Source organism: Crotalus tigris, unplaced genomic scaffold, assembly GCF_016545835.1.
Source record: "Crotalus tigris isolate CLP2741 ecotype Arizona unplaced genomic scaffold, ASM1654583v1 scf7180000018306.2785112, whole genome shotgun sequence".
In the NCBI taxonomy this organism is placed as follows: Eukaryota; Metazoa; Chordata; class Lepidosauria; order Squamata; family Viperidae; genus Crotalus; species Crotalus tigris.
Window position 1 is genome coordinate 2,491,547 of NW_024096934.1, and position 24,528 is coordinate 2,516,074.

The 24,528-nt window shown below is 38.4% G+C and overlaps 2 protein-coding genes across 3 annotated transcripts; both read left to right on the top strand.

The window, feature by feature from the left end:
- Nucleotides 1-3,491: 3,491 nt before the first annotated feature.
- LOC120311023 (C-type lectin BpLec-like) lies at nt 3,492-8,757 on the top strand. 2 transcript variants are annotated; one of them, XM_039350133.1, is made up of 7 exons: nt 3,492-3,609; nt 3,882-3,960; nt 4,601-4,692; nt 4,848-4,988; nt 6,114-6,185; nt 6,669-6,783; nt 8,453-8,757. In XM_039350133.1, exons 2-7 carry the CDS (start codon nt 3,894-3,896, stop codon nt 8,518-8,520), a joined length of 555 nt encoding a protein of 184 aa, XP_039206067.1. In that variant the 5' UTR covers nt 3,492-3,609; nt 3,882-3,893; the 3' UTR covers nt 8,521-8,757. The 2 variants fall into 2 exon arrangements, with proteins under 2 accessions (XP_039206067.1, XP_039206068.1); XM_039350134.1 differs by lacking the exon at nt 6,114-6,185 and having other exon boundaries at nt 3,529-3,609.
- A 2,904-nt stretch (nt 8,758-11,661) lies between these two features.
- LOC120311024 (C-type lectin BPL-like) lies at nt 11,662-17,479 on the top strand. The gene is made up of 6 exons (XM_039350135.1): nt 11,662-11,738; nt 14,138-14,202; nt 15,825-15,919; nt 16,006-16,149; nt 16,271-16,385; nt 17,191-17,479. Exons 2-6 carry the CDS (start codon nt 14,151-14,153, stop codon nt 17,256-17,258), a joined length of 474 nt encoding a protein of 157 aa, XP_039206069.1. The 5' UTR covers nt 11,662-11,738; nt 14,138-14,150; the 3' UTR covers nt 17,259-17,479.
- Nucleotides 17,480-24,528: the final 7,049 nt, after the last annotated feature.

A 24,528-nucleotide genomic window follows, 5' to 3' on the forward strand; every position in this document is an offset into this window, starting at 1 on the left:
GTTAAGTCTGGGGTGTTATGTTGCAGGTGCTTGTCTGTTTGAATTCTGAAGTCCCAGAGCAGTTTAATTTTATTATTTTCTATGACTTTCTTTATTTTATGATCCCACCAGTTTTTGCTTACAGGCAAATGATATTTTTTGCAGATCCTCCAATGCACCATTGTTGCTACTTTGTCATGTCGCTGCTTGTAATATTATTATTACTACTACTACTACTACTACTACTACTACTACTACTATTACTACTACTACTACTACTAGTAGTACTAGTACAACTACTACTACAACAACATTCTAACCTCTGCACCACTATGGCTCCAATGCTAACACATAAAGCTTCCAGTTAATCTGTAAAAGACAAGCTGAGCTGATTCACACCTCTCCTGAACACAGCTTACTTAAAAAATATACAGGTACATGGAGGCACCACACCTGATTGAATAAGGTTTGTATGTTTGAGTAGAAGGTAATTCCTGTGTCAAGAAACTGGCTGTTCAATGTGGAGAAAATTCCCAGTTCTTTGGTGTCAATAATAAATTTTGAAGTTATGAAACTGATAGTCCACCATCAGTGGGCAGAAGATCATTAGACTTTCTGTGAGAGTAGATTCCATAGAATCTGGCATTTATTGATTCACAGGGATGAGCTGAAAATTGTCAATTTGCAAAAGCACTGCATGAAGAATGCAATATGTAGACCAGGATTTTTTTTTTTTAAAAAAAAAGATTGAAATGAAAAGAAAGCAAGCAAGCAAGCAAATTTTTGGAGTTCCATAATTTAATTTTGATCCTAGTCTACTTGCAAAGTTTCTTTGCAATTCCCTGCATACAACTCATGAAAAGCTCTATTGCTACCGGTACTTCAAAAATCCTGTCCTTAATGGAGAGTATCTAACCAACATTTCAGCCTCTCACCTTGCGAAGTTCTTCAACTGGGCAGATTGAGTTGATGGATGATTAAACTGATGGGCTCTCATTTTCTGGGCCAATATCTGAGTCTCCAGATAGGCGTGGTATGAGATCAAGATGGACAAATTTCTTCAAGGATTTCCTGGTCCACCCTCTTCTTTTTCCCATAACTGAGAGGAAAGGAAGTGAAGCTCAGTTCCAAAGATAATTGGCCACATTTTCCTCTGGTAAAGAAAGGAGTTATCAAAAATCAACCCATTGATTCCACATCCTAGTGGGAAGCAAACACTGTCCCTCATTAATCATGGTCATATTTACTAGATTTCTTCATTTTATTAATTTCAATTGTCATGATTTCTAGCCTATGCTATGTCAAACATTAACACAATTGAGGAAGATACACCATTTCGTCCCTCAGATTTGCCTTGAGAAAAACACCCTTTGCTTCCTTTTTTAAAAATAAATGTTACTGAAAATTTTAGAAGGAATATAAAAGCTAACACAAGCTAAGGAAGAACAAAAGAAAGGCACTATCTAACAAAATGAAATTCAATGGTGAAAAAAGTAAGGTTCTACATTTAGGCAAGAAAAACCAAATGCACAGGTATAGTATAAGTCAGTGATGGTGAACCTTTTAGAGACCGAGTGCCCAATCCCCCCACCCCGCCCTGCCCGCTCCACCCTGTCCCACCTGCTGGGCACCCACCACCTCCATGGTCCGGTGCAGATTGCTCAGGCAGTCCTGCAGTGTCATGGTGGACATGCCCTCCATCCGTGCCCCACAACATCATCTGCGTGTGACAGGACACGAGGGCAAAGTCTTGTCCCTGCTGCGCTGCTCCGTGCCTGGGGGTGACTCTCCTCTGGGGGGACTGCTGAGGGGGTGGCAGGGCTGGGACAATGGTGCACATGCCCACAGAGAGGGCTCTGAGTGCCGCCTCTGGCACACTTGCCATAGGTTCGCCACCACTGGTATAGATGGTATCTTGCTCAATAGTAGCAACCGTGAGAGGGATCTTGGAGTACTAGTGCAGGGCTTTTCAACTTTTTCACCCATTGTACCACTTTTTAGGATATGGCAATATGCGAGTAGAACCAGTTGCCTAGCAAGGTGTCAAAAACTTGATGATCAAAAAAAAAAAGGAAAAAAGTGTAGTGTCTCAAGGTCATGTGATCCCCTTTTGCAACCTTTTAACAAGCAAAGTCAATGGGGAAACCAGATTTGCTTAACAACCCTTTATATCAGGGGTGTCAAACTCAATCTCATTGACGGCTGCATTAGCATTGTGGTTACCGTAGGGGAGGGGTTTCCTTTCTTCTTTTTTCCCTTGCTCCCTCCCTGCCACCCTCCTCCTCATTCCCATTTCTTTCTTTCTTTCTTTCTTTCTTTCTTTCTTTCTTTCTTTCTTTCTTTCTTTCTTTCTTTCTTTCTTTCTTTTTCTTTCCTTCCTTCCTTCCTTCCTTCCTTCCTCTCTTCTCCATCCTTCTCATTCCCATCTCCTTCCTTCCTTCCTTCCTTCCTTCCTTCCTTCCTTCCTTCCTTCCTTCCTTCCTTCCTTCCTTCCTCTCCTCTCCATCCTTCTCATTCCCATCTCCTTCCTTCCTTCCTTCCTTCCTTCCTTCCTTCCTTCCTTCCTTCCTTCCTTCCTTCCTTCCTTCCTTCGAAGATGGAAGCACATGAGGCCGAGATGCTTCATCCATCCCATGTTCTCCACAGCTTTCTTAGAGATTTCTGGTCTCACGTCAGCCTCATGCCAGCTCAGCTTCTTGTGGAAGAGCCCATAGATGTTCCTCTGATACCGTAACCATTCCCTCAGGAAGAATTCAGCTTGAGAAACTGGGGAAGCATAGTAGACATGAATGGTGGAAAGGGGACATGGTTATGCCATTGAGTATGAAATAAGTGAATGCGCAGAGGAACTCAGCTACCAAACCTCCATAAGATTAAATTTTCTCAGTAAAGTCCATTTCCGTCATGCTGCTTATAGACATAGACAGCTTATTATTTGTGCTTTTGACAATTAGAATAAAACTAGGTTATAGAAAAAAACTAAGCTCTTTTTCTGTAATCATAAAGTAAGAGTCAAAATTGCAATATAATGCTTGTTGCAGAAGAAATTGGAAGCTGCTTTTTTCTGTTCCTTTTTGTTCTGTCTTTCTGCACTCTTTGTCTTATCTTTCTTCTCTTGTCTTTTGCTCTTATGAGCTTGGGTTAGCTTTTATATTCCTTATAAAACTTTTAATAATAATTATAAAAAACAAAAATGGAAGCATAGTATGTTTTTCTCAAGGTAAATCTGAGGGAATTTTCCTCAATTATGTTAATGTTTGACATAATATATGCTAGAAACCGTGAGAGTTAAAACCAATAGAATAAAGAAATCCAGTAAATATGACCATGATTAACGAGAGACGGTGTTTGCTTCCCACTAGGGTGTGGAATCAGTGGGTTGATTTTTTGATAATTCCTTTCTTTACCTAAGGAAATACTTGCCAATTATCTTTCAATCTGAGCTTTACTTCCTTTCCTCTGAGTTATGAGAAAAAGAAAAGGGTGGACCAGGAAATCTTTAAAAAAATTTGTCCATCTCGATTTCGTGCCAGGCCCACCTGAAGGCTACTTAATGGTTGCTCAGAAAGTAAGAGTCCCCCAGTCCAACCGTCCACCAACTCAACCTCCCCAGTTGAAGAACTTTGCAAGGTGAGAGGCTGAAGGCATTCTTGACAAGTGTTGGTTAGATACTCTCTGCTATCCATACAGTGATCCGGCACTGAGATAAGGAGAGGGCTTTTTGAAGTAGCAATAGAGCTTTTCATGAGTTGTATGCTAGGAACCACAACAGAAAGTTTACAAGTAGACTAGGATCAAAATTAAATGATGGCACTCAAAAATTTGCTTTCTTTCTCAGCAAGCTAATATGAATGCCACTCTATTAATTCTTCTATCATATCTACTTCTCATTTCTCCTAAAGGAAAACCAGAAGATGGGATTCTCCATGTACATCGGCCTCTGTTGCCTTGGAATATTGATCACCAATCCTTTTTTGGGCGGTGAGTCCCCTAATTTAATCATGATGTGGGAAACATAGCAAATTAAACAACTTAGTAAAGTAAGCTCTGTCCTCAGATATTTTCATATGTAATATGCAGGTCAGAATATTTATGCTGATCCCAAAATTCTGAAACTGTACTACTGAGATGCACTAATAAAATGAATATACAGTATTTCAGCAATGTGATTTCTCAGGTTCCACATTTAAATTTAATTTTCTGTCTGAAGGGCAGGAAGAGTAATAATAATTATCTCCCTCAGACATTGAAACCTTTCTCAATGACTCCACTGTGGCACAGTTTTAGTCATTTAGGATTGTCCATTTGAGGCAAGCATAAGACTAGGGGAACATTTGAACATTTTCCCAGCCCCCTTGAATACCTTGAAATTGTTCTGGAAAATAGATTTGGATCACTTTCAAGGTTGTAAAGAAGTAGAAGTATTTTGGGTCTCTTGATTGTTTTGCTCCATCTTAAAATCCTATTCCTCAAACCAGAAAAACTCCTTGCCTTCATGCTAAACCACAGCCCTCAACCCTTCCAATCATGTCTACTCCCAACGGAAGAGATTCCATTCACAGACATCTGCAATCTATTCCAATTCCCTACCATTTTCTCCCCTCTTTTTGTCTCCCTGCAGCCCAGGCTGCGTCGTGCCCCAGAGACTGGTTGCAGAAAGAGGGGAACTGCTATGGATATTTTGATGCTAAACTAAGTTGGGATGCTGCTGAGGTAAGAATTGTTTTTTTTTTTTACCAGTCCAGGTGTGGAGAAAGGTTTTTTGAGAAACCAAAATTGCACAAATGGAGATGTGCAAAGTTTAAAGTTTGTGACAATCCCACTCATGAGCATGGAGTGCCATCTTCGTGTCCTTTCTCTATTCCTAGCTTGAGTGCCAGACCTATGGGCCAGGATGTCACCTTGCCTCTATCCTCAGCTTCCATGAGTCCTCACTGGTGTCTGCATATGTCAAAGATAAACAGGGATCACCTGGCCCTGTCTGGATGGGGCTCCGTGATATCTCTGGGGTGAGTCTGACATTTTTCATTTCATTTTTTTTTAAAATTATTCCTGGTCTACGTATTGCATTCTTTACTCAGTACTTTTATACACATTCTTTTGTTATATTTGGCGAGCAGCTTGGTGATCATAATACATGACCTGAGATTGTTTGTTGGTGCTCATCACTGCAGTCTGTGTTGGATTTAGGCATCCACTAAGCAAACTACAACTGAGGATTCACAATCCGTAGTGCCTCATAAAAATTTTAGAATTGTTTTCTTTTGGGTTCTTGGAAATGTATGTGGTATTTTATAGCTATTCTAGGTGTTAAAATATTGTGCAGCCATTGTTTAAGTAATATTTTTTATTGATGTTTAAAAATACAAAGATAAAAAGATGCCAACTCATTGAGACTGAATAATGAAGCTTTATTATTTGCTCATAGATGTACAGTGAGAAATGGGATGAAGAGATTTTAAATTCACATGTTAGAGAAAGTGATAAATTATTGAAATTGTCCTGAAGAAGAGGAAGGTCATTTCTTTATTATTGTTTTTCCTTTTTTAAACATGTTTTTTCTTCTTTTTCAAACTTTTAGGCTAGTGAGAAGTCAAGAATGATTTTTTAAAAAGTTGTATCTGATATCAGTTTTGCAGATCAATTCTTTATTACTTATAGAAATAAAACTGATCCTGATTACTTATTTTGTGCATGTGTATATGTCTGTGTATGTGTATACAGTATATGTGTGTATAAATTATATATACACACATATACATATTTGTGTGCGTGTGTATCTTTATATCTATATATCCATATGTCTATATATCCATATATCCTTTAAGTATTGTTTCCAGGTTATTTTATTATAAACTATGAAAGAGATCAAGCTAGCTGAATGAAAAATATATAATCAACATCTGCCTTTGTTTGAAAACAATTTGCATTTTTCACTTTCAGTTGATTATTATTAAATAATATTCAGCTATGCACTTCTGATGCAACTATTTAACAATGGGCGCTTCCAAGCTTTATTGAGCTTAGGGCCTCAGCTAGTCCACATCCTGCACTGACTGCAATGATATCAAGAAGGCTTCTAAATTAGGACCAAATAGCAGTGCTAGGTATTTCACTCCCCTCTCTTTTTGAAGGGGGGACCACTTCATCCTGACAGTATAATAACAAAAGTGCATTGCAAGCGGCCTTCCACTTCTACTTTGAAGGTAAATATGAATGGTGGGAGAAGAGTGGTTGCAATAGCCCAAACTATTCAACAAAATTCACCTCTGGCAATCCAAACTTTCATAGAGCTGAATGTTAGATGCAACATAAATAAATTTGCGATGGTGACGAATATACATTTCCACCATATTTATTGTCATGAATTGTTCACGATACGATGCCTTGCAATTTTTTTATTTTAATGCATATGTGCTACAAAATTTCGTAGAGCTGAATGTTATATACACAACCATTTCCTCCATACTCACTGTCATGAATTTGGTATGATGTGATGCCTTGCCATTTTTTTTAATGCATGCACAATACAAAAATGATCACTTGACCACTCAGGGGGACTGCTTGAACTTGTTGAAGTATCTACAAACTGCACATCACTCAATCTTTCCAGCCAATCTGCTTAGCTTATCATCACAGAGGTTACTTACTTTCTTAACATGTAATTGTGGTCTGTCTTTTGTCAACAGAAAAGGCGATGGAGATGGGCTGATGAATCCACCTATAATTACAAATCCTGGCAGGTAAACCAGCCAGACAACTATAGAAACAATGAGCACTGTGGGGAGCTGACAAATTACTCAGGTGAGCCAACAAATCTTACCTCGTGGTTCTTGATATATCAGGACCATCAAGAGAACTAGAGTTTGCTTGTTTAATTTGGAGTAATCTTATAAACCAGAAGAATGGAGTCTATGGAAATTTCCATAACTGAAAACTGAAATTGTCTTAACTTTGTTCTGTAACAGCCTTTAGGAGAAATGATTAATTTTCTATGAAGGCAAAGATGAATAACTGTTCTCCAGATATAATTCAGTTTTTCCAAAACTGGTACCCACCAGATGCGTACAGCATTAACTTTCTACCACCAGCGGAGTACTGACAAGTGATGTCCAATATATTAGGAAAGCAGCAAAATAGAGAAAACTAGCCTAAACTTTTTCAAATGAGCATGCTTATATCTTACTGAAAGTTCAAAACTGGCCCTCTGGTTAGGAAAGGTGTGGTAGCCACTTCACAGTGCGTGTCACAAGTGTAATGAATCAGAAGCAAAATTATTATTGAAATGATTGGTTATGCTTATAATTTTTACTGTGCAAGATCTTAGCAGGAACTTGTCTGCCTTTGTGTAAATGTTTTGGATCAAGTGAAGTACTTTGGAGAGATTCTCTGTTTGATGTGGAAAAAAAACAACCTGATTCAGCCAAAAGAATTCAGACATTAGAGCACCAAGTTCCACTCTTCACTTAGTTTCACTTTTTTATGCATTCATTTATGTATCCATAGTTAAGGTACTCCATATTTTATTTCTATCTCAAGAAATTTCTTTGTATAGTCCAGTGGTGGCGAACCTATGGCACGCATGCCAGAGGTGGCACTCAGAGCCCTCTCTGTTGGCACACGCGCCATCGCCACCAGCAGCAGGTGCATCAGGCCACCACCACCGCCCAGAGCAGGAGCCCCGCCCAGCACAAAGGAGGCGAAGTGGCCGACTAGCAAGTTTGAGTAGAGGTAGTAGAGCAGAGGTCACCAACCATTGTCGATTGGTGGACTGGAAGAAAAGGGAGGGGAACGCATTTTACATGCATGCGTGCGTGCACGGGGCCATGAGCATGCACGTGCTGCAAATGGGGCAGGGCTAGTGCTTGTGTGATACTCACTAGCCCTGCCCTGTTCTTGCATGGTGCAGTACCTTGTATCTGCACCCCATGGCACAGCTGTTTTTGCGCCTTGCGGCACGGTGGCCCATTTTTGCACTCCTGGTTTCTGCATGTCAGAGGTGGCACTCAGAGGTGACTCCCTGCCCCCCCCCCATGAGAGCACCACAATGCTGATGCAGCCCTGGCACTTTGTGATAAATAAGTGGCTTTTGGGTTGCAGTTTGGGCACTCGGTCTCTAAAAGGTTCGCCATCACTGGTATAGTCCAAAGATTATGAGCAATTAAGGGCAATGCCTGCATCTCTCCCTTCTAGATAAAAAAAGTGCTATTGGAATTGTGACATCAGGGATAAGGTTCATGTGAATTCCTTTCTTCCTTCCCTCCTTCCCTTCCTCCCTTCCCCCCTTCTTCTTTCTTCTTTCTTCTTTCCTCTTTCCTTTTTCTCCTTTCAAAAGCGAAGTCAACATTTGCTTTCCTTTTCATGGGAAATTCCATTGGAGCCATTGGAGATCTTGAAGGCAATATAAAACATGACAATATTTTCCATTTGAAGGAATTGAGAAGTAACTTTTATCTTATCTTTGGCCTTTTAGATTTTAAATTGTGGAACGATAACTTTTGTGGCAATTCAAATGCTTACATCTGTAAGTACCAACTGTAGAGCCACCTGGACTACAGAAGATGGGATGCAACCAGAAGCAACTACGAAATACCTGCAAATTTTATTGACACCCTGTTGATTTTACTGCCTCTGAATCATCCAAATGAAAGATCAGATCTTCTCCAGTGCTATCCAACATTTCGTCTTAGCACAGGCAACTTCACCATTACCCTGTTCTCCTCCCTTTTCTCAATGAAAATACAATTTCAATAAATCCTCTGTAGCAGATATATAATACAAAGTCTCTGGGAATATTTCTGTCATTCAAGAACAGGGGATGGCAATATTTGGTGGGATTGGGTGGGACGGAAGCAGTTGTATTGGCTGGGTCAAATCCAAGAATTTCATCCCAGTGTTTCAGGAGAAAGGAATAAAAGGAATGAATGGAAGAGAGGGGAGAAAACACATGGTGGCCCCAGGGGCATCGTAGCAGCAGGGGGGCAAAACATCAAGATGGCAGTCATGACTGGAACTGAACTTTTTTTCATGCATCCTTTTGAGCAAAAAATTATGGCCGCCATTTTGACTTGTACACCTTCCCTGTAGATATCCCCTTTTGCCTCCATTGCCTGGTATTTTTGCCTACATATATTCTTAAGGTGGCACAGGACTCACTTAAACTTGCCAAGACAGACATGCAGTTGGAAAGGTAAATAAATGAAATCTGTTGAAATCCAATTTTATATGAAAGGCAATGGATGTCAGAATCAGATCTTCTCTTGGACATTTCTTTTTTTTTTTAATATTTTTTTTATTTTTCCAAACTCTCCCCCATACATATACAGTGATATTTATCAGATGTTAACATACATTCTTTTTACATTCATATATAAGATACTTTTAATAAAATGAAATAAATACATACACATGACTTTTGGTGTTACTCGCCCATATCCCCTTTCACTGTATCCATACTCCTTCTTCTCTACCTTCTTTCTCCCTTTCTTCTCTTCCCTACTTCCCTCTTCTTCTTCTCCTCTTCTCTTTCCTTCATCACTCTCCTCCCCTTTCTCCCCACTTCTCCTCCAACCTTCCTACTTCCTTCTCACCTTCTTTACTCTTTTCTCTCAGCTCTCCTTTCTTCCCTCTTATCCCTCTTCAAATAAAATTCAGGGGTAATACTCCTGGACATTTTGGTTGCCAGCAACTTCTTTTAAATTCTGGTTCTGACTTTTTGGAAAGCTCTTGGGGTTGACTGCAAATGTCGATGCAGGGATTACTGCAATATATCTATCAATGACAAATGAAGAGAATGTCATGTTGCCAATAGACTTTTTTTTTTTTTGAAAAACTGTATGATACACTATGAAATGCATACAAAAACTTTAGAAAGGAGTTTGGCCAGGTGGCTAATGTAAATATTCTTATTATTGAATCTTATTGTTTTATTGAATCTTATTTTTTCATTAGCCTAAGTGAGTGTAACTAACAAAGCATATTGCCCCGCCCAAAAGCAGGATTTTATTGAATTGGCAAGAGTATTAGAACAACATGTCATTGGCAAAGAATATTTATTTGTGTTCACTTTTCAGTGAGCAAAGAACAATAAGGCTTAGTAAAGTCTGGATCAGCTGAAGGTTAATTGTAAATGAGAGATCAGATCTAAGGAGAAAGAACTCAAATTCACTTAGATTAGAAAAGATTGCTTGAACTCTTGTTTTCAGTGAAAGATTCTTTAAAATGATCTGAAATCCTGAACTGAAGCATGATGATCTGAACCCAAAATTACTTTATTCACCGGTGGATTCTACACTCATCATGCTGGAGAAGGGGCGTTGTCTTACCTGAACGCCTTTTCTCAGCACGATGATGTAGAATCCACACCCTCCCTTTGAGGCAGTCTAGGCAGGTGTCATGGATTATTGGAGCCATTGCACCAGACTTCGTCATGGATACTTTGCCTTGTCAATAACTGGGAAGACACACCCAGAGGGAGGCGTGGCTAAAGTTCTGACTTAGTCTCATCTAAGCAGGAAGGCTGAGATTACCTTTACATTGAGATTACATTCCTGCTCAGATGAGACTAAGTCAGAACTTTAGCCACGCCTCCCTCTGGGAATGTCCTCCAGTTATTGACGAGGCAAAGCATCCATGACGAAGTCTGACACAATGGCTCCAATTAACATGACACCTGCCTAGACTGCCTTAAGAGAGGGTGTGGATTCTACATCATCATGCCGAGATAGTCAATTGAAAGTTGTAAAGCTTTAGCAATAAGTATTAGTACATGACCAGATTTATAGAAAAGGAGGAACATAAATTACAGGGATGCGTTGTGAAACATACAAATTTGAAGGCATGAAAACTATACTCTCTAATCAAAATATAAAGTGACAAAGTTGCATTGTGCTACTTAAAGATATTTGACTGTGCTCAATTGCTCTGGCATAATTTTATGCACATGGCAGTTAATCACTATTGCAATGTGGACCAAATCTTTTTATGCTAATTCTCTGTTTTGGATTTTTCACAACATAATTCACCCACTCCACCTCTTGGGAATGCGTAAGCTACACATTAAGCCATTTTTTGTCTAATAACACAGCAGATAATGCTTTCACTTGTGTGAGATTCAGAGATTTTCATGTCATCCACCTTCAACCTTTGCAGTGTCCTATTCAAGTTCTCTTCCTGCTTGTGATTCTGGGTATTTGTTCAAACTGCTAATTACTCCAAATGTCATTACACGCTACTGTTCACATATTGCTACAGCTATTCTACCCACAATTCTTTGTTCTTTAGTCCCCTGGCAAAATCAGCCCTAAGACAGGATGTTAATTCTACTGTAGATGTGGAAGAGCTATAAAGCAATCATTGCATGCAATGCCAATACTTTCTGGTTAAGTCAACATCCATGGGAATTTTCCAGTCAAAAAAGAATCCATGATAATAAATGGATCATATTTGTAATTTTCTTAAATTGTCCTGTAAGTGCCGAAACAAATTTAAAAGGAGTATTGTTTGAATTATAAAGATGCTGGTTGCTGCTTGTGAAGTTTAACTGTTGCTGGATACTTTCTAAGTGAAGATCAGGACTTGAATCTTTCATTCTAAATGCCCCCCAGCTTAGCTTCCTCATAGTTACACAACAAGGAAATGAAATACTTCATACTTCTATCCCAGGTTTCCTCTAGAAACAGTGATCTAGATAAAAGCAGTCGTGTCAGGAGAACATGACACTCAAAAGCTGAATATCCAGGGAGACTTCTTGAATCTGGGTGAGTGTATAAATACTTATGCTTGAGGCTCTGCAACGAACATTCTATTGCTTATCATGTGATAATGGGATAGAATAGAATAGAATAGAAATAAAAATAGAATAGAGTACAGTAGAGTACAGTAGAGTAGAGTAGAGTAGAATAGAAATAAGAATAGAACAGAATAGGAATAGGAATAAGAACAGAACAGAACAGAAATAAGAATAGAAATAAGAATACAATGGAATGGAACGGAACGGAACGGAACAGAACAGAACAGAACAGAATAGAATAGAATAGAATAGAATAATAATTTCATTGTCACTTTAAGTGTATATTAATCAGCATACATTAAAATGAGATTTCGTTGCATACAGCTCTCAAAGGATAACCACTTCCAATATACACTGCATAAACATGACCAAAAAAATTCAGGTAGAACACACATGCACACACAAACATAGACACATTTTCATTGCTAGTTAAATCTTCTAATATCATTCTTGGTTTAAGAGTCTAAGTAAATGTGCTTCGAAATATGTGCTTATGGAAAAAGAAAATTCTTTAAAGATACATCATTAATTTCATATTTGGTGCAATTTTAACCCAGAGCTCTGTTATTTACAGCCCTCATCCTTTCCTTTCCTCCCACTTTTTTATTTTCTCATCCTTCCACTTTGCAGTTTTTCTGTTGTCCTTCAAGATTTTCATTCTTTTGAACTATTATTTCTATTACTGCAAAACCTTCTTGTTACAAATGGGGCAATGCTGTTTGGTGAGTTTATTAGTCACAATCCCACTTGGATGCTAGCAGTAGCAAAAAATAGGAAATTTTGAGCTGCTGCTTTTCTTCCCACAATTGAAATGTTTCAATTTATCTTGGTACAGTGGTCTAGTGTTAAGCTGACAAACTGAGAGATTCAAATCCCCAATTGACCATGGAGCTCATTTGTTGACATTCGTTCTTTCATTTCAGACTAACCAGTTCAATTCAGTTCAATTAATATGTCTTTTGGGTTATTGAAGATCATGAACCTCTATTGTGTTGGTTTGACTCATGATTGGTATGTGATAGAAAGATATGGGGAGGCCCCAGTTTCCTCTACATTCTATGTTGTTGGCCTAATCATATTGGTTCAGCTGTCTTTAGGGATGTTTTCTCACTCCAGACCACAACCATGCCTTAGAGCAGTGTTTCTCAACCTTGAAAATTTTAAGGCATGTGGACTTCAACTCCCAGAATTCCACAGCCAGCAATGCTGGCTGTGGAATTCTGGGAGTTGAAGTCCACATGCCTTAAAATTGTCAAGGTTGAGAAACACTGCCTTAGAGACTGATCTACACAACTTGTTATAGAGCAGCTTTTTTTTTTTTGCTTGTTCTGCCAATTGATCCACAGGTCTTCACCATCTTCCATTCCTACCCACAATAGTAGAACTATGATGAATGTCTCAGAGACCATGGCTAAGATGTGGACATGGTTATCTTCCATGCCAAGAATGTTGCAGCTGCGAAGATAAAATTATAAGAGACTCAAATATATGCTGTTGTGTTCAGTTTGTGGAAGGGTGAATGTATACACATTTTTTTCCTCTCCACTCACATAGTTTTATAACTTCAAGACTTATTATTGAGACTAAAGAACTGGGAGTTTTCTCCACATTGAACGGCAAGTTTGTTGACACAGGAATTACCTTCTATTCAAACACAAAAGTTTACTTAATCAGATGTGGTGCCTCCCTGTACCTATTCAAAACATAAATTATATATATATATATATATATATATATATATACATTTAAGTAAGCTATGTTCAGGAGAAGTATGAATCAGCCCAGAATGTCTTTCAAGATTTGTTTACTGAAACATAATGGTTGATTCTTGACTTAAAATTTCCATATATGGAACTTTGTCTAAGTCAGGTTTTTAAAAAAACCTGTGGTTAGGGATTTGCTATTTGATCTCTCCTTTAACACTTTATATATGCTTAGTTGCAAAAGCTGAAAGGGCATTGGGATTAAAAGATAAATGTAAGTTGAAGGATGTGGTTCCTTCAAGCTTTATAAAAACTGCAGTGAGTCAAAACAAAAGGTTATGTTTAACATGGCGTCTTTGGTTAAGCTGCTGCTTTGAGCTTTCTGAAGAAAGCCAAGGATATAAATGGATTATGACTATGTGATTTCTTTGATTTATAATCTGTGTTTTCTTTAGGAGCTGAAAGTATCTTAATTTTATGCCACAAGGTCAATTCTATGAGGTAGGCTGGGAGACAAAAGAGTGACTGGTCCAAATTCGTGCAAAGAGATTTGCTGGTCCATGGTCCTAATCCAACACTTCATCCCTATACAACACTAGCACTCTTTTCTGATGTAATAAATCTTTTTTTTAAAAATGGAAAATATCTCTTGATTTTCTCTTAGCTGAAGAGCAAAAATGAGACCTTTGGTATACAGTAGTCTTTGGCTTCTTGGCTTCTTTATGGCAGGTGAGTTTTCCCTTATGAAAAAAAAAAAAGGTCTGAAGATCAAGATGGGTGAAGATAGAGAAGCTGCCTATAGATCAATCAAGTAGGGCAGAATGGAAGGCCAGAATAGAACGCTGTCAATAGAAGACAATATTTGTAGCTCAGGATTGAACTATGTTGTCCTTGGTGCTCTCTGAGTGTGATTGTTTGCCTGCAGACATGTCAGTTCCAGACGAGGTAGCATCATCTCTGTGTATCAGTTACCTAGACTAGTCAGTTAAACCTAGACTAGTAAAGAAATTGTTCCTTTTGGATTATGATTTGGTGGAACATTCAAAATATTTTTAAAAGGAAGATAAAGTTTACTCTTCAACTATTTTTATTAGGGATTTTTGAGGATTTTGATGTTAAAGAAACTATTCTAATGTTGAATTTAATTACAGCGGAAAAGTTATTGATAGGTCAATATTGGAAGAAAGATTCGTTGCCTACATTAGAAGAATGGACATTTAAGGTTTCCAATTTAGCAGAAATGGCTAAAATTTCTGCTTATTTAAAGGATCATACACAAGAAAGATATATTATGGTATGGAGAAGATGGATAGATTATATTCAGATTAAATATGGAACTGAAAAGTTTATATTCAGATTAAATATGGAACTAAATAATAAGTATTATTAATAATAAGGTTTTAAGGGAGTTAAGGGTTAAGTATGATAATAATTGTTGTACAAATTGTTAAACTTGTTTAGCTTATGATTAATATATTTGTTAACTTAATTAGATTATGTTTAATATGTTTGATATACCCTGTATTTGGTTCTGGGAAGTGTGGGGGGGTGGGGGGGTAGGGGGGCGGGTTATTGGGTTTATTATGTAATTATTAATAAAAATTTTAATAATAATAATAATAATGATGATGATGATGACAATAATAATAATAATAATAAGAAGAAGGAGGAGGAGGAGGAGGAGGAGGGGGGGGAGAAGAAGAAGAAGAAGAAGAAGAAGAAGAAGAAGAAGAAGAAGAAGAAGAAGAAGAAGAAGAAGAAGAAGAAGAAGAAGAAGAAGAAGAAGAAGAAGAAGAAGAAGAAGAAGAAGAAGAAGAAGAAATTGTTCCAAGCAAACAACCAAGCTCAGAGAGCACCAAGGACTATCTAAACAACTGTCAGTCTTCTGGTATACCTTTTTCAGGCTGCAGTTTGGCTCAGTGGTAAAGTGCCTGTTCTGCAAGCAGGGAATCTCAACTTCAATTCCTGGCTTGTCCCTATCACAAGATCTCTGAAAGACTTATCTCAAACTATGGGCAGCTTTACGGTGGTTAGAATGAAGGAAACAAACCTAAATAAGGATATTATTAATAATAGTAGAAATAAATAATGGTGACGGGGGCTCACCTAATCCCCTGTTAGGCCCAAGCTGCTTAAAGAAACAAAAGATAGGATAATCTTAAATTAATAGACACCCCTTCCTGCTCACTTTATGTTTAAGATAGCTGATATCTTTTTCTCCTGAGATGGTGTCCATGTCAGGCCATTATAATCAACATAACAGCAATGGAGCTTAATGGGAAAATATAACCTTATGGAGGTTGAGATGCTATGTCCTCTTTCCAGCATTCATGTCTACTGTGCTTCCCCAGTTTCTCAAGCTGCATTCTGCCCGAGGGAATGGTTAAGGTATCAGAGGAACTGTTATGGGCTCTTCCATGAGAAGCTGAGCTGGCATGAGGCTGAGGTAAGACTTGAAATCTCTAAGAAAGCTGTGGAGAACATGGGATGGATGAAACATCTCATCCTCACATGCTTTCCCCTTGGCTTCAGATCAGGTGCCAAAGGTATGGCCAGGGGACCCATCTTGCCTCTATCCTTGCCTGGCCAGAAACATTGATTGTGTCCAAACATATCTCTGCTTATATGAAAGAAAAAGGGGTGGATGTCTGGATGGGGCTCCATGATGTTCGCCATGTGAGTATGACTCTCCCTATTTGTTTATCAATAATCAATCCCCCATCCCAACATCTATCTAACCTCTGATGGCTCTTTTCTTTGGATTTAGTGTGTGTTTCTTCTGTCTTGGTAACTTCAGAATGGGATCTGGAGGTGGACTGACGAGTCTGCTTTCAATTACAAGAACTGGATGCGAGGAGAACCCAACAATCTTTGGAATTCTGAGTACTGTGTTGCTTTCCGAGCCTCCACAGGTAGGTTTTCCATTCAGAGAAGGTTGCATAGACTTTGTGCAGTCTGCATTCAGGGTTGACCATCTGGAGAATAAAGCTTGTGATTATTCATTTGTCAACTCTTTGAAGTTATGATAGTACTGAAAAAAGCTACTTATGACTGGTCTTTACACTAATAACTATTGTAGCATCCCAAAAATCAAAATTTGGGTGCTTGGCAATTGGCATACATTCATGGCCGTTGTAGTATCCCAGAGTCATATGCCTGCCTTTTGCTTCCAACAAGCAAAGTCAATGAAGAAAGCTGGATTTGCTTAACAACCATGTGATTTGCTGAACAGCCAAAACAAAAAAAAATTCTTAAAATTGGATTCAGCTCAGTTAATGACCACATTGCTTAGCAATGGAAGTTCTGGTTTCAATAAGCTGAGGACTATGTGTAGGGTAAGTTAAGTAGATCCATAGCCTAATTCCATAATTAGGCAGCTCTTTATATTAATTGGTAATCAGGATGCAGTATCAGTATGGTCATCTCAACTGAGGTGACCCAAGACCTCAAGAGATTCATTAACTCTTTTTGTAGATTGGGTGTTCTTCTTGTTTATCCTATTTGACCACTTTGGGTATGGAGGGATGTGGCCTACAAAATTTACCCAGTTGCTTTTAGTTTATTTACTATTGCATCATGATGTAATGTTTATATGTACGTATTTAGTCTATATTGCTGTCCATCTCATGACAGGTGAACGACAAGTCTGCCTAGAAATATGATATGTTGAAGAGGGGAAAGGGGCTGAAATGAATGGGCTTCATTTTCTCTTTGCAGGTTATAAGGGCTGGATTGATGCTGTTTGCATGAAGAAAAAAGCCTTCATCTGCAAACATCAACTTTAGAAAATGAAGAAGTTTCACCTAAAGAATGATCATCATCCTGAATCAGGAAGCTATCCATGCTGTTACATCCATATGGCTTTCTTTCAAACATCACATGTATTTATTGCATGAGCAGTTTCTGTGGTCATCTGCTTCCTTTGCATCTGGCATCACATGGCACTAAATCTTGGGCATGGTTATTGCTTGAAAGCCATTGTCAATAAATATCATTAAGATCTGCATTGCCTGCATTTTATTACCCTCTGAACTTTCTGCACACAGTTCCCTCTCAATCACCAAAATAAAGGCATGTGTGGGTATGTGTGTGTGTATACACATACATACATGGCTGTCAGATAATTACTTTTGCTATAATAAATATGTTGAGCATCAGATGGTTCCTGGTTCTAAATTCAATTGTCAATTCAATTTAATTGTCCAGCAAAACAGTCTATTTGTTGTCTATCTGGGGGAACTTGAAAGATGACAGACACACACATTGCATGTTGAAATCCCAGGTTCAATGACTTACATCTCCAAGACAGAAGATCAGGAAACAGAGCTGAGTAGGATCCTATTCACCTAGCTGAGATGTGCTGTCTGGAGAAAGCTAGAGCCTGAAAATACGACAGATTCATATTTATCCAGGGATTACATGGTAGAAGAGAAAGAGAGAGAGAGTATGATAATTTAGAGTTGAAACTGAGTTAAATACAATAAGGAACTTATAATAAAATTAGTACTCTATACAAAGTCCTGTCTATGTCTAATGAATTCATTCCGTCAATCAAGATTTTCTGCTAGAGATTTAGAGAATGGGATTAAAGCAAGTTTATGCACCAAAGTGGTATGCCTGACAATATAAATGCGACAGCACTATGTGATGATGCACTGTTGTCTACAATTCAGAACTGCATTAAATTCAAAGTCACTTTTCACGAGATGGGTGGCTATATAAATTTGATGAATGCATGATTATTTCACATGCCACCTTTCTTTGCTGTGCCGAAAAGAAATGGCTGCTATCGTATTTCTTATTTGCTTTCCACTAGGTTATACAATCACTGTTGGTTTTTCAATATTTATTTCCTTGCCCAAATAAAGATTTGCTCAGTGCTCTTTCTTCAAAACCATCATCAGTTGCTTTTCCCTTGGCTAAAGAAAAGGTTGGTTCACAATTTTCTTGAAGCACTTAACATTATGGTTAAGATACGTTCCCTTGGCTGTTTATACCTGATAATTAGAAAGCTGTCCTCAGAGAAAAAGACATTCACATGGGTAGGTCTCAAGAGAGGGCAGTTAAATCTCTTGATAAATCTTTGCAGGAAAGTTTGTTTTGATATCTTTTAAAGTAGAGGGAGAGTGGAAAGAAACCTAAATAAGATGATTCTAATAAGAACAATATTTCTAACCTGGTTATTAATAGCAATAGCACTTAGACTTTATATACCACTCCATATTGCTTTACAGCACTTTCTGAGCAGTTTACAAATATCAGCATATTGCCCCAACAATCTAGGTCCTCATTTTATCATCTTGGAAGAATGGAAGGCTGAGTCAAACTTGAGCACGTCAGGATCAAACTCCTTGCTGTGGGCAGAGTTAGCTTGCAATACTTCATTCTAACCACTGCACCATCAGGACTCAGTATTAAACAAGGAATTGATTGAGGAATTAAACATGGAGGCTACCATGAAACTAAATGTTTTATGTATTGTTAGAAACAGGGCGGCAGAGCTGTTTAGCAGAGGGCACATCTCATATTTGAAGAGAAAAACTATAATGTGAACCTAGCAAATTTCACATATGAATTACTATGTTGCTTACACATCATTGTCAATGTTTGCAAAGCTCTAATAAACTTAAAGTACAAATGCAAAAGTAATGTGATTTCAAATTTGTGGATGATGAGATTACATGCATGATGTTTCAATGTAAATAAAATAGGGAAATAAAATGTATTCTTTCTTTGTGGAAGTTCAGCAGAGAGCTGGGGGATTCCTCATAAGCTTCAGCATTGCCTTCTTGGTCTCCATGTCTCTGCTCCTTGAAGGAGAGAGAAATACATTATTTTTTTGCTACAATGTGGATGCTTTTTCTTTTATAAAAACAACACAAGATCCTTAAGAGATAGAATCATTTGAACCACATTCTTCATTTTGGAACAATTGCAGGATTTTATTTTGCATTTTTGAATTTAAACATAGATGCTTTGTTTAAGAAAGCAGATGCTACTATTGCTGAAATATGAGGTCTGTAACCATGCTGGATATCTCTAAGATATCGTTTCAAATGAGAAGATCTGCTGTCATTTCCATCTGGGTTTCTTTTTGACTACTCTGTTGTTTAAAGTAATATTTTTTGATTGATGCAAATAGTATAAGGATATCATTCTGCTCTCTGCTCTATTTTTCTCCAGCATAATTTGTTTTGAAGATATGTTTGCACTTTTAACCAGTGTGAAGGACACGGAATTTCAGGATGAACAACTATTTTCATCCTTACACCACAAACTGCACAAATTTCTTTTCATTTATGATAGCCAAAAAAGCATCACGTAATTTCACTTGTAGGTAAATACAATTCTTGATACTCTGTCGGGATGAAGATAGCAAAGGCTCTCAATAAAAATGTCATTTGGTGAGCAAAATATCCCCCACGTATCTGGATTCTCCGTCTTCCAGATTTTCTTATTTTATTCAAATGCTTCTTCTTGAAAAGTCAAGAAGGGCTCACATTTAAAACAATGCATACTGAGCAACCACACAGTCAGAAACTATAAAATGTAACAAGTTGCAGTGTGTTGCCAACATTGTTTAATTGGGTAATAGCTAGGTAGAGTTGGATCAGTTTGTTACTTTGTTGGCTCATTAAAATAAAACCTTGGCCTGCAGGCTACACCAGAACTGATGTTAAACAGGTTTGAAGACTGTCTGCCCACCCATGTAAATTAGATAGGACACACATTCAGATAAGCTAATTTTACTTTATTCTAAGGTTATAAAAATAGCATCTTGCCAGTCTGAAAGTACAAATTTCCCGCCATCACTTTTAATAGTCTGATACTTTAAAGTGGGTCTTTCCCAAGTTTCTTTTTCTGACTGTTAAGCAACAGTTGGTACCCTCTCTCTTGTCTAATAATTTCCTAGTAAGCATGTCTTCCCTTTTTCCCTCAAAGTCATTCTCACATCCCATCCCATCAACACAACCAACAGTTGTGAGGGTAAAAACCTAGTGTCCTCTTTCAATATACCCAAATGGGCCTCTTTCTTGAGTGATGGATAATGAAAACCTGGCATTGCATGTCTTTTTGTTTTCATCTTACCATTACAATGGTGGTGGTGGGGAGATGATGTTTTGAATGGGTTAGTTAGAGAAAAAAAATATCTCTCCAGCTCTTCAGAAGTTAGCTGAGTGAAGCTCTCTGGAACCTTTCCAAGGACATTCTAGTCGCTGTCAAGAAGATAACAGACGGTTCTTGTAACAATGAAAATTTGTTTACCTGAGCTATGTGGACATCTGGGGGGTTTGGCTGGCAATGTCATTGTTATATGCTGTGGTTAGATGCCTTGGGATTTTAGAATTAGTTTTCATTCACCTGTACCACATCATGTATTCAATAAACCAGTAGGATTTTTAAGAAATGAAAGATATCCTGGACTTTATTTGGATATTCGAGCTGGAGGTTGACAAAGGCTACATGAGAGAACAAGCCTTTTACTTGACTATATTATTGTCTAAAGCTCAGTCACTTCACAAACAAGCTAACAGAGGAAGACCACTCAGATGGTTGCCAAATAGATGTTTGTTGGATGGTGAAAAAGTCAGAGTAAGGGATGTTTTTCAAGTCCAACTGACTATTATGCAATGAATGGTGCAATTCCAGTACAGGAATTTGGGACTTTCTTCCAGGGGGAGTAACTGTGTTGAGAATAATTGGTAAATTAAAAAACTGGTAGCCCAAGTGGGAGAGCTAAATCCAATTATACTACTTCTAGTAATAGTAATAGTAGTAAAGTTGGAAGGGACCTTGGAGGTCATCTAGTCCAACCCCCTGCTCGGGCAGGAAACCCTACGCTATTTCGGACAAATGGCTGTCCAGTCTCTTCTTAAAAACTTCCAGTGTTGGAGCATTTACTGCTTCTGGAGGCAAGCTGTTCCACTGATTAATTGTTCTCACTGTCAGGAAGTTTCTCCTTAGTTCTAGGTTGCTTCTCTCCTTGATTAGTTTCCACCCGTTGCTTCTTGTCCTGCCTTCAGGTGCTTTGGAAAATAGCTTAATTCCCTCTTCTTTATGGCAGCCCCTGAGATATTGGAATACTGCTATCATGTCCCCCCTTGTCCTTCTCTTCGTTAAACTAGACATACCCAATTCTAGCAACCGTTCCTTATATGTTTTAGCCTCCAGTCCCCTAATCATCTTTGTTGCTCTTCTCTGTACTCTTTCTAGAGTCTCAACATCTTTTTTACATCGTGGTGACCAAAACTGGATGCAGTATTCCAAGTGTGGCCTTACCAAGGCATTGAAGAGTGGTATTAATACTTCACGTGATCTTGATTCTATCCCTCTGTTAATGCAGCCTAGCACTGTGTTGGCCTTTTTGGCAGCTGCAGCACACTGCTGGCTCATATTTAAGTGATTGTCTACTAGGACTCCGAGGTCCCTCTCACAGTTACTACTATTGAGCATGGTGCCACCTATGCTGTACTTGTGCATTTGGTTTTTCTTGCCTAAATGTAGAACCTTGCTTTTTTCACCATTGAATTTCATTTTGTTAGTTAGTGCCCAGTGTTCAAGTCTGTCCAGATCCTTCTGTATCTGAAGCCTGTCTTCTGGAGTGTTGGCTATTCCTGCCAGCTTGGTGTCGTCTGCAAATTTGATGAGTTCCCCATCTATCCCTTCATCCAAATCGTTGATGAAGATGTTGAAGAGTACTGGGCCCAGAACAGAGCCCTGGGGCACCCCACTACACACTTCCCTCCATATAGATGCAGTTCCATTGAGGACCACTCGCTGAGTACGGCCGGTCAGCCAGCTACGGATCCATCTGGTGGTGGTTCTGTCTACCCCACATTTTTCTATCTTGTCAAGTAGTAGGTTGTGATCTACTTTATCAAATGCCTTACTGAAGTCCAAGTAAATTATGTCCACAGCATTCCTCTGATCCACTAATTTTGTCACTTGGTCAAAGAATGCAATAAGATTTGTCTGGCATGATCTATTTTTGACAAACCCATGTTGGCTTTTAGTAATGACTTTGTTTGCCTCTAGGTGTTCGTTGATTCGTTGTTTGATTATCTTTTCCAGGATCTTCCCAGGTATTGAGGTCAGGCTGATAGGTCTGTAATTTCCTGGATCCATTTTTTTTCCTTTTTTGAGGATGGGAACTACATCAGCTCTTTTCCAGTCCTCTGGTAGTTCCCCTGTGTTCCAGGATCTTTGAAAAATATAGTTCAGTGGCTCCGATATCACATCTGCCAGGTCCTTGAGAACTCTGGGGTGTAATCCGTCTGGTCCTGGTGATTTGAACTTAGGCTTATAAAAATAGCAAGGCAAACTATGAATGGGATGACAAATAAAACTTATGAAATAATTTAAGGGATTTCACAAAATGGAAGTGAGAGAATGCTGGAAGGAGCACCTGTATGGGAATAAACTTGAAAACAGAATTCAAACAAAAGTTTCTAATGTCCAGGAAAACAAATTAGATGAGAAAGATGTTCTGACTGTTGTGAGAAGGTTGGGAAATAGTATGATGCCAGGTAGAAATGGCGTAAGTGAGAAATGTTAAAATACGCTTGTGGTTTGTTGATGAATTGGCTGTCAAAGTTGCAGTATTTAATGTTTCATGATCTATATGTAATAAATTAAATATTGTTTGCTGTTATTATTCTCTTACCCAAGGGGAAAACCTGCAAAGCAAACTATGAAAGCTACAGAGAGATTAGTTTGGTAAAGGTGTTAAGAAGGTCATTGACAGTATTCTGATTGAAAGGGGATGTGAAGTGATAAAGGGAAAAAAAATCAAGAAATACTAGATAGGGAGAAGGGATATTTAGATCTGACTTTTGGTAAATCAGTGCTGAGTAGTATCTGCCTTTTAGAATCAACCATCAACAGTAAAAGAACACACAGTCAAGAAATATACTGTAAATTAAAATTTGATAGAGCAGCCATGAAGGCCTTAGAAAAGACATTTAGAAGGCCAAAAGCAAACCACCATTGACCAGTACCTAGTTCTCCATCGTCACATTGAAAAATACTTCTTCTGCAACATAGTCTTTATGCTACCTTTGTAGACAGCATAAGATTCCATACCACAGACTAAATTGTAGACCAATCTGGAGGTCTCCTCGATTAACCAACATTTACTTCATTTAATATGGAGATGGTTATCAGCATCAAATTTCTGGGTGTGCAGCTAGTGAATAGGCTGGCTTGGTCGCTCAACAGTGAGACACTGGTGAAGCGGCCACAGCAGCACCTGCATTTTCTGCATCGCATGAGAAAAATACATTTTCCTTCCCCTGTCCTTACCACTTTCTACAGAGGGATGATTGAGAGCATCTTGTCACATTGCATTACAGTCTGGTTTGGAAGCATTACATCAGACGGGAAGATGGTGCAGAGAGTGGTGAGGATGGCAGAAAAGATTATTGGCAGTTCCCTCCCTTCCATCCAGGACATAGCATATAAGCATTGCTTGAGCAGGGTCCACAGGATTGTCTGGGATGCTACACATCCTCTTCACGACCTGTTTTCCTTGTTACCTTCTGGGAGGGGGCATTGTGGTATTCAAAGCAGAACATCCAGATTCAGTCACAGTTTTGTTCCATACAGTATCAACCTTGTGAACTCTCAAGCTTCCTTTTTCTGCTAGGTATTCAAGATGGACAATGATTAATATTTAAATGTATTTATATGTAAGGGTGTAGGTATATACATATGTACTCATATAGTATGTTTATATGAATGTTATGTATGTGTACAGTCTTGAGAATAGGCAACACAATTTCATTTTTAATGTATGCCAGTGTGCCCACAGTGAAAAAAAATGACAATAAAGGTTATCTATGTTCCTCTGTCTGTCTGTCTGTCTGTCTGTCTGTCTGTCTGTCTGTCTATCTATCTATCTATCTATCTATCTATCTATCTATCTATCTATCTATCTATCTATCATCAATCTATCTAATATATATGCATGGACATCATTCCAAGTAAGATGTAGCCCCCAGGGCCATCTCACCAGTATCATTGAAACTCAGAAAGGTGTCAAGTTAAGCTGCATAT